This window comes from Rhinatrema bivittatum, chromosome 3 (genome assembly GCF_901001135.1).
Source record: "Rhinatrema bivittatum chromosome 3, aRhiBiv1.1, whole genome shotgun sequence".
Lineage (NCBI taxonomy): Eukaryota > Metazoa > Chordata > Amphibia > Gymnophiona > Rhinatrematidae > Rhinatrema > Rhinatrema bivittatum.
In genome coordinates, this window is record NC_042617.1 from 35,094,430 (window position 1) to 35,107,476 (window position 13,047).

At 45.8% G+C, this 13,047-nt stretch overlaps 1 protein-coding gene across 1 annotated transcript in view; it reads left to right on the plus strand.

The window, feature by feature from the left end:
• The window catches only part of NVL (nuclear VCP like), a 239,096-nt gene that overhangs the window by 180,908 nt on the left and 45,141 nt on the right, over positions 1-13,047 (plus strand). The window contains 1 exon segment of the mRNA XM_029593097.1: positions 7,589-7,665. Within this exon segment, the coding sequence (XP_029448957.1) occupies positions 7,589-7,665 (77 nt within the window).

The window sequence follows — 13,047 nt, forward strand, 5'->3', positions numbered from 1 at the left end:
ATTTCTTGATCTCATGGGTCATAAGGTTTGTAACCAGTTGTGAGATTCTAGGTAGGACAGGTTCCCATCCACTAACGGCATGCTTGGATCTTGGCGGCTGCAAAGAGGAGACCATGGCTTCCATTGTCTCAATATAGCAAAAGTACTCCAGCCTTTCCTGATTACGCTTACTGGAACAATTGCTTTTTCATACGTTATTCTTATTATTGTGAGAACCTTTTGATGGTCACTCAATTTTATTTGTACTTATCACATATTTCTGAGTACTTTCATTTGTTTGCATTTGGATTACTCCTTAGATTTATTTTTTTTTTAAACATTCTTAAGATTTGATTTTTAATAGGTTTAAAAATGGACCAAAGCATGCTTTAACTTGTGTGGCTCTAGGCAATATGTCAGCAGGGTTGAGAGAACCTTGTTTGTGACACGTGGAGTATTATCATGGAAAAACACCATGTGTATGTTAGTGTTTCCCAACTAGTGTGCCTTTAGAGCTGATCAGGTGTGCTTTGGAAAAGTCACCACTGTCTGAAGTTCAGCTCCTGGGCTCTGGTCTCAGTAACAAGAAGCACCAGTGGTAGTTCTGAAATATGTGAAGCTCCTTTCTGAGAATTTGTGCATGCCTCCTCTTCCTAGCTACAGCATGAGCCCCAGAATGTGGTAATTAATGGCAGCACGCAGGGCACAGTAATACCACATCTTCCCGTCCAGAGCTGCCTCCTTTGAGTCCTTCCACCCTCTGTTTTATACCCAGGCTAAGTGAGATCATGCACTGAGCACTGGATGTGACTCCCTCTGAGTTTAGGAAGCAGCAGCAATGAAGAACCTCTGGCAGCCAACTGAGTCAAATGCCTGCACCACAGCGACTTCTCCCGAACTTGTACATAGAGGGAGCCGGTCCATTGTGATGGCTTCATATTTGTCTCTGCCTACTCTCTCTGTTTGTTTTAAAATTTGTAAGAAAGGCTGGTAAGATTTTCAGTGCTTCCCTTGCGCTTCTCTTAGCCGTATGAGTCCTCTCCGTGTCCGTGAAGGTTGGTGTGCCAACCTTATAGCAATATAAGGTTGGTGTGCCAACCTTATAGCAATAAAAACTATAAATTATAAAAAAAAAAGTTGGAGTTGAGGAAGATATCCAAGAGCAATCACAAAGAAGCCTAAAGAAAACCAGCCAAGCCTCATGTAAACTAGCCTCAGGCTTGTTTCCCAAGAAGGGCTGAAATTCCAGTCAGAACAGGCCTGTTGGCAGCATACCATGGAAAAGATCTTCTACAGGATGTGCAGCCAGCATCTCACCTCTCTGGAGCAGCTCTCTTACCAGCACTAAAATTTTGAGGAAACTTTCTTTAAGGGATAATACGTACCAGGGCTCTATGCTCATACGTCTGGACCAAACCTAAACACTGGATTGGTTTCCAGGACCAGAGATAGTTTCCACTGCTGTGCCCGAGATACATAATCAATGCTAATGCCAATCTAAAAATAGGAAGCCAGATTCTGCTGTACTGGAACGGCGGCTGCTGCCCAGGGCCGAACCACATCCGCTGACCTAGAAGTATAGGATTTATATTGAGTTCGTTTTGCACATATGGCAAGAATGAGCCTCACTCTTAAGCCAGGGTACGTTTGGTATGATCTCAAGCTTTCAGATTTACTGTTATGCTCTTCTTAATACTTGCATTGTGCCAAAAGGCTTCTTTTTGAAGCTCAAACTGTGTAATATATACAGGTAACATATCGAGAAGAGCCTGGATACTTTTTAATCAGGCACACGGTGCCTAAACAATTAGATCTGTTTCTGCATCTTTATGCCACATTTTCTTGGTCTCAAATTACACACCTACATTAATCTCTCTACATTAACATTTTTGTTAATGTAGGTGTGTAATTTGAGACCAAGAAAATGTGGCCTAAAGATGCAGAAACAGATCTAATTGTTTAGGCACCGTGTGCCTGATTAAAAAGTATGTACTGCAACAGCCTGTGACCGGGTCTGATTCTCCATATGAATCCAGATCAGTTTTGTTTTACGGTTTGGCCCTTGAGCGGGATACCACTGAAGGATCCAAATTCAGTTCCTTGGACAACGGGCAGTGTAAAGTTTCTTTCCAGGCTAGAAGCACTGCGTCCCACCTTCTACATCCACCAAGCCAGCTCCTACGAAATATGTCGATGGAACTTTTGTTTTAACCTTTCTTCCCTTTATTTTATTTAAGGTATTTTTATTCCACCCTATAACTATAGTTCTAAGTGGTTTGGAAAGAATTAAAACATTCATCTTCAAATAATAAAACAAAAAAGTAAACAAATAAAACACAGTTAAAACAAATATCAATGACTCATCACAGCTCCTTGTTTCTCTTGTCAGTCACATTTTTGGCTGCTGTTCCGCAGAATCCATTCCTTTGTTTCTTAACACACTACCAAGAACCCTTATCCACTCTCCTATCACCTGCCACTCAGATTATCTCCCGGTGAACCATCTCTCCACAGTTTATCCAGAATTCAGCTGCACCACTTATCTTTCATCGCTGAAAGATAAGTGGTGCAGGGTTTAAAGCCACGGAGTTGGTTCCCTCCCTATCTGTTTCTGTACCCAGTTCAAGGTCCTCTTACCTGCAAGAGCCTTCACTCTGCAGCTCCTCACTGCCTCTCCTCTTATCTCTCGCTACACCCCTCCTCAGGCAGGTCAGTCTTCTCTGTCTCTTTCCCCTTTACTTCCGACTCTCTGCTTTCCCCCTTTGCTGCACCATACACGTGGAATAAAATTCCTGACTTTATTCAAAGGCAGCTTTTATGTTTAAACATTTTTATTGAATAAAGGCAAAGACCCAATGCACATTTGTTCTTTATTCACACCAAGCAAAATGACATAATTTATACATGTTCAGTTTTCTCCCCGTATAATAGAAGCCATATAACAAAAACTCCAAACATTCCCCTCATATCTACTCAAGTTCCACTGTGTTTATATGCTTTATTGACTAGCACTGTAGTATACTCTGTAGATTGTGTTATGGACAGCCAATTATATATCCAAAGCACAATCATTCTATCAGGCCGATACAGTAAGGAGCGGTAGGAAGAGCTGCGTTAGTGCTGGGCGCACCCGCGGTTGCCGCACGCACAGTCCGGCTCACCTACCGCTCGATACTGTATTTAAATAGCTTGCAAATGCAAGCCACGTCCAAGAAGTGTCCGTGAAGCGTTAGGCCCGCGCAACCCATTTTACTGTACAGAACGCTATACAGTATCCTGGGTGCGCTGGCCTAACACTTCACAGACACGCTGGTATCTGTCATTTCAAATGACATTTCAAATGACAGGTACCAGGAAGTGGACGGTTCTCCTACGCTCGGGATTGCCAGTCCTCTCTCCCCTCCTCCCGAAGCAAGGCTGCTTTACGCGCCTTGCTTCGGGAGGAGGGGAGAGAGGACTGGCAATCCCGAGCGTAGGAGAACCGTCCACTTCGTTGCTACTTTTTTTTTTTGCCTTTTCGATTTTTTTTTTTTTTTCGCTTTTTCGATTTTTTTCCGCTTTCATTGTTTTGGGAGGAGGAGAGAGGACTGGGGCTGCCCCGGAGACCAGCACCCATGGACGCGGCCAGGGCAGGTGAGCGGGGGCTGGGGGAAAGTTTGCCACCTACCCTTACCCCTGCCTCTAACGCAGGGGTAAGGGTAGGCGGTAAGTTAGCAGGTTAAACGCGCGGCAAAACGACAGGTTAGAAAAGCGATAGTCGGGGTGTGCGTTACTGTATGGAAGGGAATAGCTAATTCAATCATTTACATCTAATATACATGCCACGGGCGGAAGGGGTAACCCGGTGATTTAAAGAGGCGGTAAGAGTGGGTTAAAGGGGATAGTGTATCGCGGGTTGGACTAACGCGGCCGAAAAGTGAGTAGAAAGCGGGTAGGAGCAAGGTAACCGCGGCCGCACTTTACTGTATTGACCAGTATGTTAGATATATTGTACTACTCCCTAGATTAAGTATACAATAACATAAGATAATACTATCCATCCCCTCCCTCCCAATAGATTCCCCTCACCCACCCTGTACCCCTTTGATAGAAAGTGCAATACAAATGCTAATATACATAACAACGTAATACATAGTTTCAGTGATGTCTCCGTTTTAACCCCTGATTCTCCCACTCACAGCTGCTTTGATTTTTTTTTTTTATTTGCAATTTATTAAATTTCTTACATTCATTATACATGAAATTAAAAGAAAATAATATGTTACATCACATATCATGATTTAACCTAACAATACAGGAAATCTCTTGTAACAAACTATACAGACCCCATTATCTGGGTGGGAGCCTTTTTTCCTTCTAATATAACAATAAAGGTAAATATGACCCATTCATATTTCAGCGAGATTCATCACTTTCCTTATATCAAACTTAACTCTAAATAGGGCTGTAGCCAATTAGCCACTTTTATCTTGAAGAAAATTTTCCAAGTGCCCTGGGTCAACGAAAACAAACTTATTTTTTTGATATAAAATCATACATTTACAGGGGTACTTTAAAAAGAATGTGGCTCCAAGAGCCAGTACTCTCTGCTTCATTTCCAAAAATTGTTTCCTTCTGTGTTGGGTTGCCCTTGACACGTCAGGGAACATTTGCATCGTTTGCCCACAAAAAGCAATATTTTTATTTAAAAAATACTTTTGTAGAACCAGATTTTTCTGGCTCTCTAGTGCAAATACCACCACTAGGGTTGATCTTATCTGGATATTATCCACCGATGCCTCCAAAAACGATGTCAAATGGGGCTTTCTGGTTGGAGTATATCCATTTCACCATCATTCTTTGCGAGATTTTTTTTCACATTTGATACATAATACAAATTAGAGGTAATTATTTCCTCAGAAATGCCCAAAATTTCTTTTGAGTATTTCTTAAACAATTCCTTAGCAGACAAAAGTCTGGTTATAGGGAAATTCAATATACGAAGATTTTTTTTCCTCAATACATTATCTATATTTTCCATTTGTCTATATATCATTAATGTATCCTTCATAAATGCTGAACCTGACGCTTGAATAGTGGCTACTTGTGCGGTTACAGCCGCATCAGTTGCCTCTAAATTTTTCAGTCTTTTTTCATGATCCTCTAGGGCTCTCTTAGTATCTGTAGAGAAAGCAGTGGCTAAATTCATGGATTGGACTAGTCTCCTATCCATGTTGGTTACGGCCCTCCATATATCAGTTAAGGAAATGTTTTCAGGTTCAGGTAGGCTTGATCCCAAATTCGGGAGGGGTCCTTGGATACCCTCTTTTGCAGTCCTCTCTCCTCCTACTGCTCCCAAAGCCATATCCTGAACTTCAAACTCTGCCCCTGAACTGTTAGCAGTTTTTATAGCCATTTGGGGAGAGTCCACAGTTACTTCTATGGGCTCCCTTCCAGCCAGGGGGGAAATAGATGTTTGATTCTGGGGTGGACTCCCGGATTCCCCTGATGAAAAAGATATTTCAGTGGCCAGTTCTCTCATATTGTAACTCACCCTCCGTTGGAGATGAGCATCCATAGGGCCTCGAACTTCCTTTACCGTCGGCGTTGAAGTTTTAACCTTCCTCTTCCTCCCCATCAGTTGTTTACTTCTTCCAAAGCAGACTTGAAAAAAAAAACGCCCAGGGGCGCGGCCCTTTGGCGCGCGGCTTTGGCAGCGCACCGGCGGCTGCGCGCCGCTGTGTCGGTCTTGATATAGCCACAGCAGGTCCCACTGACGTCGGGGTAGGCGGAGCTCCGATCTCGCACGGCTCCTTCCGGGGTTTGGTCCGTCTGCCCCGTGTCCTCCTTCCTCGCACCGGCAGGCTCCCAGGTAAACGCCGCTGTGTCGGTCTTGATATAGCCACAGCAGGTCCCACTGACGTCGGGGTAGGCGGAGCTCCGATCTCGCACGGCTCCTTCCGGAGTTTGGTCCGTCTGCCCCGTGTCCTCCTTCCTCGCACCGGCAGGCTCCCCAGCTGCTTTGATTTTAACCATTTTCTTAATAAATGAAATCCCCAAAGTCTCTTTATCCTGAATGTTTATCTTGATTAGATTGTAAGCTCTGTGTAGAAGTACTGACTCTTATATGTATTTGTACAGCACTGCGTATGTTGAATGGCACCATAGAAGTAATGAGAACCTTTAAAAGCTGTATGTTCATTTTCAAGATGTTTTCTGTTTAACCGAGAAATTGTGTTGTCAACTCTACTTAAAATCAGTTCTTACCCACTTTATCTTAAAATGCTAGGTGGGGGTACAGCAAACATTCATAAAAAGTCAACAATCATCAAACAAAGCACATTGCATTAGTTGTCTAGCAGATATCTCTGCATGAGAGCAATCTGGTTGGTAAAATCAAACATGGATTCAATCCCCAAATGCTTAGCCAAACAACCTTTGTCCTAATCTTAAAGAAAAGAGACTTCATCAGCTGAATGTCCAAAGAGCTTAAAAAATGTATTTACAACCAAAATACTGGCGTTTCGAAGTTCAGAGCAATATTGCCCTCCATGAGCCACACCAAAAGGGGCGGTCTGTCTGCTTCTAATGCATCAGTTTCCTGCTGAATTGAATATATTTTGGAAGCATGCAAAGGATCCAACAAACCAGTTATTTCTTTCATTTAAAAGTTCATTCCACTAGATCAGTATCTGTCTCATATGCTGAAAAATCTCAAATGTTAATATCAGTAATCTTTAAAGCAGTGATTTGGCCTTTCATTCATACCATTAGAAAACACTATCAAATCAAAAAGGGATTGCCAGCAGGTGTGGTTGGAGGAAGGGTTTTTTAAACTGAAATCAGCCCAACCCGTTAAGGCAGTTGGTCCCAGCCCTTTCCTGAAGGCAGGCTCTGGTTTTCAGGTTGTCTATAAATATGCATGAGACTTGTATACGTTGTAGATCCGTTGTGCACGTTCACTATGGATATCTTGAAAACTCTACCACTTAAGTGTGTCTCCCAGACACACTGCATTAAAGCAGTGGCTCTCAACCCAGTCCTCCGAACCCACCCAGTCACTGGATTTCAGGATATCCACCGTGATACCCTCCATTGCATGGAAATCTAACTCATGCATATTCAGACTTGATATCCTGAAAACCCACCTGACTGGATATTTCCCAAGGACTGAATTGGGAATCACTGCATTAAGGTGGTGCCTTCCCATAATGCAGACTAGGATGAGACTGCAATAGAATAAGAATTTTCCCTTATTTGTTAATGTGCTCACCAGTTTGGATCATCCCTCCCTTTAAATTTTTTTTTTTTTTGGCAACATTTTTATTGTTGCACAAGCTTCAAATACACATGTTCATTTACCCTGAGAGAAAAAGTAATGTTTTCTAAGTTCTCTTGAGTCTGTTTGAACTGGGTATGAAGTCACGCTTATGTAACCACACTGCAAATAAATATAAGCCAACAGCATATTTGTGTCTTTGATTGGGAACTATTCAACCTACAGGCTAGGTTCGTTTGAGAAGTAATAGAATGTGAATTGACATTAATTGAAAATCTTAATTGGCTTCTAGTGCTGGTAAAATTAGGCTATCCCTGCTCTGTCTAAACCATGGGTTTTTCTCCCTTCTAGGATGGTACTCGACCCCCATTAGAGGCTGATGTTAATCTACAAGAAGTTGCTTATGACCAGCGCTGTGACTGCTACACGTGAGGCTACTTTTTCTTCCCCCTCCCTCCATAAACACATACACACTCTTCCACCCAAGGGTCATTCCTGTCAGGCACTCTGGGAACCCTAGCTGGCCAAGGGGCCTGATTTACTAACAGGCTGATGCAGTACAGTGCGCTAGGAATAGCGCACGACACAATACATGATTGGATGGGCATCCATAACCCCCGATGCAAAACAGGGGTTAGTGTGTCTAAAACGCACATCCAGTCCAGCGCATAGGTACTAGCGCTCATCACATGTAGATTAATGTTGATGAGGCTATTACCTATTCCCCCTCCACCGATCCAAAAAAAAAAAAAAAAAAGTGTGTACCTGACGCGCACATTTCAACCTGCAAAAATTAACTCCTCCCCGAAGCAGGCATTAATTCTTGCAAAGCCCAAAATTAAATTAAAAATACTGCTTCTCTGTTCCTTTTTTCGTTGCGATATTAAGTCAGAGGAACTGAAATAGGAGATTTTTTTTTTTTTTTTTAAAGTGTGCCGATGGTCAGGTTAGGAAAAGAGATGCTCAATTAACAAGCATCCATTTTCCTAACCCATGGCTGTGCACAGATTAGGAAAACGGTTACTCATAAAATTGAGCATCCGTTTTCCTAACCGATTGACAACCACCTCTCCTGGGCGCCCGTTGCCGAGAAGATGCTACTAGGGGCGCACAGTTTCCCCAGCACCTCCTTTTTATCGCGGCACCAGATTTAAATATGAAATCAGGCGCCCGGGAGAGGTGGATGAGCACTCATTTAACGCTCACCGATGTTGTATCGGCCTGTAAGACTTTATTCGTCTTCTATATCTATGAGAAAATAGCCTAAGAAATCAGGCCCTGGCTGCTGTAAGAGAAGCCTCTGAGTCTCAATACTGCAGTGGCTTTGGGGTGTCCCCTTGCTATATGCAGTTATTAACCTTCTCCTAGGACAAGCAAGGATGGTAGTTCTCACTCATGGGTGACATCATCGGATGGAGCCCGGCACGGAACTTTGAACTCAAAGATTCTAGAGCTTTCAGCATGCCCTACTGAGCATGTGCAGCTTTAGTCATCACCCTGCCCTTAGGCAGAGCCCCTCAGTCTCTTCTTTTCCAAGCTGCGGTTGTGGAGCTTGTGCTCTTTTTTTATTAGAAAATGTTGTTGTTTTTTACAGTATTCAGCTTTGCGCTCTTCTTACAGTTTTGTAAGTGATTTTCTCTAGAGCTGCAGCTTTTCTTTCTCATAGTTTATTCTTTTTCCAGCTGTCTGCCGGCCGCATGGTGGATTCTCCCCTGTGCAGCCTGGCAGAGTCTGTTATTCAAAAGGAAAAAAAAAACTGCTTCTGCAGGTATTGTATTTGTGTCCTCTCTTTGCTGTGTATGTTTTTCTTTTTTTCCACACTGCTGACAGGACTGGACTATGCAGTCCGTCGGTGATCCTTGTAGGCCGCTAAGCCTGGGGACTCACCTAAGTTCTATGGACTCACCGGGCTGGAGTTCCATGGTGGTTGACCGATCATTTGGCATCGGTGGATTCAGACGATGGAAGGATCGAGACCATGCCATTCCTGGGAGGGGGGGGGAGGAGCTTATCCTCCCCACATCTCGAGGAACTAGTCTCTACAGGCAGGAGCCCTGGATGACATTGCCTCCCCTCCTCCCTGAGAGAGAGAGTGAGCGGAGCCTGGGCTAGCAGCTTGCTGCCGCACTTCAGTGCCATGCTCTTGAATGGTTGCCTGTGCACAGCTGTGACCAATGCACAGTTCTCATCGGGGACGGGGCCCTTCTTCGGGTACCATGGTCCCCTTGACATCGTTGAGATCCAGGGTCACCCTCATTGCGTCGAGGTGCATGACCGCCCACGATACCACGATCGCCTTCGGTGCCATTGACATCGGTGGAATTGGAGTCTTGCTGCACCAGTTTGGGCATTGAGGCCACGGTGCCCTCTATGTCATAGTGCCATGATGTGGTACACTCCATAACACGATGCACTCAATGCCAAGGTGCCTTCTGCACTCGATACCTCGGCACGGTACCTTCAGTAGACTCAATACCTTGGCATGGTGCCCTTGGTGCACCATGCCAAGGGCACCATGCTCTTGGCATGGTGCCCTTGGCATGGTGGCCAAGGGCACCATGCCAAGGGCACCATGGTGCCCTTGGCACCATGGTGCCAAGGCATGGTGCCCTTGGCATGGTGGCCTCGATACCTCAGTGCTCTTGATGACCTTGATGCCGCAATGCCTTTGATGCACTCAATGACTCTGTGCCCTTGATGCACTTGATGTCAAGGTGCCTTTGGGGTACTTGACCCCTCTGTGCACTTGCCATGGTTGGTGCACTCGATACCTCTGTGCCCTTATGGCTCTCATTGCCGTGGCACCATCGCTATACTCAGTGCTGTGGTGACCACGGAACCATCGACGCCTCTGTGCTCTCGATGCCTGTGGAGCCCTCTATGCCATCGACGCCCTTGATCCATCAAGGTGTGTGCATGATCACCCTAGGAGCTGGCAAGGTCGATGCTGTTGACCTCACTAGGTTGTCGAAGTGTGCGACCTCTGTGCCAGCATGACTTCAATGCCATCATGATGCGGTGCTGCCCCAACACCATTGAAGCCCTTGAGGCCTTCGGACCACTAATGCCTCTCATTACCGCCTCAACTACGTTGAGCCTGACCAACCAAGCACTGGATTCGCCATTGAGTGCCCCTGTCTCCCCCATGGCTGTCAACTGCTGGGACTCTCTGAAGCTCCCACATGGCTCTACAGCTCTCAGGGGTGCAGGGGTCTTGGCCTCTTATGGATCAAGCGCAGGGGTTGCCATCTACTCAAGGCTCACTGGTGCATCTGTACACAGTGGCCCGGTACCCTCAGGGCTCCTGGGTGGTGTCCACTACAGAGCATTGGGAAGCGCAGAACTGCCCCTTCAGCCGACGATCCCAGTGTTGGGGGCCCCACCAAGATACGCACAATATTAATATTAATGAGTGTTAGCAAGGCCCTCATCAGCCGTAATGCTTGTGAGGCCATCGAGCTCGCAGCATCAACACCACTGGAGAAATCGGTGAGCCAAGGGAAATTTCTGTTGGCACTGGCGGTCGTCGGTTCCTTTTGACAGCGATGACCTCTCCCTGCAGACGCCCATGGCTGCTTTGGTCCATTCCTTCGGGCATCAGGGCTCCTGGGCAGTCGATGTCTGTGTGCACCTGTGGCATCAGGAATGATGCTGTTTACCAGAAAACTGCTTATAGATCACAGGACATGTCCGCAGTCCTCCATAAGCACCTGCACTCGCCAGGGACTTCGCTGCAGTCGTTCCCCCCTGGGACTCTCAGATGATCTGGTTCCATCTCAGTTTTGTGTTCTCCAGTACTGAAGGGGGCGATGCCATAGACTTCCACCTTCACCATACCTTACTCAGAGCACCAGTGGTACTGGGGATGCCATTGCCACACTGTCCTCTCCACTCTGCTGGAGATATTGTCGCGTTGACGCACAGCTTGCGCAGTTGGGACAGATTAGGTATCTATTCCAAGCACCTCAGTTGCTGCCAGGTGCCATTCTCCCTGGCTATGCAGTTGTTGTTATTTGGTCATTGAGGCGTGAGCCCTTGATCTCTGCAAGAGAAATCCTATCCACCACCATCTAGGACTCGTTCCACGAGACCTTTCCATAAGGCCCAATCTCGTCAGACACGAAAACAAAAGCCACAAGCAGCTCCTCAGTCGGGCCCTGCTTCCGGTTTTTGACTCCTGCATGGAGAGCAGCAGCCAGCTTCCACTGCCTCAGATACCAGTGGGAGGTCGATTGTGTCATTTCAACAACAGGTGGCAATCACCTCAGACCAGTGGGTCCTAGTGATAATCGCTCAAGGTTATCATCTGAACTTTCTCTCAATTCCACCGGACTCCCCACCTCTACTGATGTGGAGAACATCCGACCACTCCATCCTCCTGGAACAGGAGGTCTCCCTCCTCCTTCAGGCCAAAGCAATAGAACCAGTACCCTATTCTCAGCACAGCCTAGGGTTCTATTCCCGGTACTTTCTAATCCCCAAAAAATCGGGAGGCGTTCGTCCAATTCTGGACCTACATGCCCTCAACAAGTACCTCCATCGAGAAAAGTTCAAAATGGTAACCTTGGGTTCTCTTCTTCCTCTTCTGCAAAGAGGAGACTGGCTCTGCTCTCTAGACCTCCAGGACGCATACACTCATATTGCAATAACTCCATCTCATCGCAGATACCTGAGATTTCTGGTAGGCCCCAAGCACTATCAATACCGAGTGCTTCCATTCGGCCTCGTGTCTGCACCACGAGTCTTCACAAAATGCCTCGTAGTAGTTGCAGCCTTCCTCAGGACTCAAGGTGTTCACGTCTACCCCTACCTAGATGATTGGTTGATCAAAGTTCCCACTCAGCAAACTGCTCTGTCGTCCCTACATCTTACAGTACGATTTCACTGGGATTTCTCGTCAATTACGACAAATCCTACTTAGAAGGGCTACCAAAATGTTAAGGGGAATGGAACAGCTCCCCTATGAGGAAAGACTAAAGAGGTTAGGACTTTTCAGCTTGGAGAAGAGACGGCTGAGGGGGGATATGATAGAGATGTTTAAAATTATGAGAGGTCTAGAATGGGTAGATGTGAATCGGTTATTTACTCTTTCAGATAATAGAAAGTCTAGGGGGCACTCCATGAAGTTAGCATGGGGCACATTTAAAACTAATTGGAGAAAGTTCTTTTTTACTCAACGCACAATTAAACTCTGGAATTTGTTGCCAGAGGATGTGGTTAGTGCAGTTAGTATAGCTGTGTTTAACAAAGGGTTGGATAAGTTCTTGGAGGAGAAGTTCATTACCTGCTATTAGGTTCACTTAGAGAATAGCCACTGCCATTAGCAATGGTAACATGGAATGGACTTAGCTTTTGGGTACTTGCCAGGTTCTTACGGCCTGGATTGGCCACTGTTGGAAACAGGATGCTGGGCTTGATGGACCCTTGGTCTGACCCAGTATGGTTCTTATGTAGCCCCATCTCAAACTTTATCATTCATAGGGGCAGACTTGGACACCTTGCAAGCAAAAGCTTTTCTGCCTCGGTAGCGAGCTCTCACTCTCGTCTCTCTCGTACATCAGCTACAGTCACAGCACCGCACGACTGCACGCCACTTCCTCATCCTGCTGGGACACATGGCGTCCTCAGTTCAGGTTACCCCAATGGCCCGCTTGGCCATGAGAGTCATGCGGTGGACTCTAAGGTCACAGTAGACTCAATCCATTCAGCCCCTGTCGACCATTGTCCACGTCATCGACTCACTCTCATCAGTCTCTAGCTTAGTGGAAAGATCAGATCAATCTCCGCCAAGGCTTGCCCTTCCAGGCTCC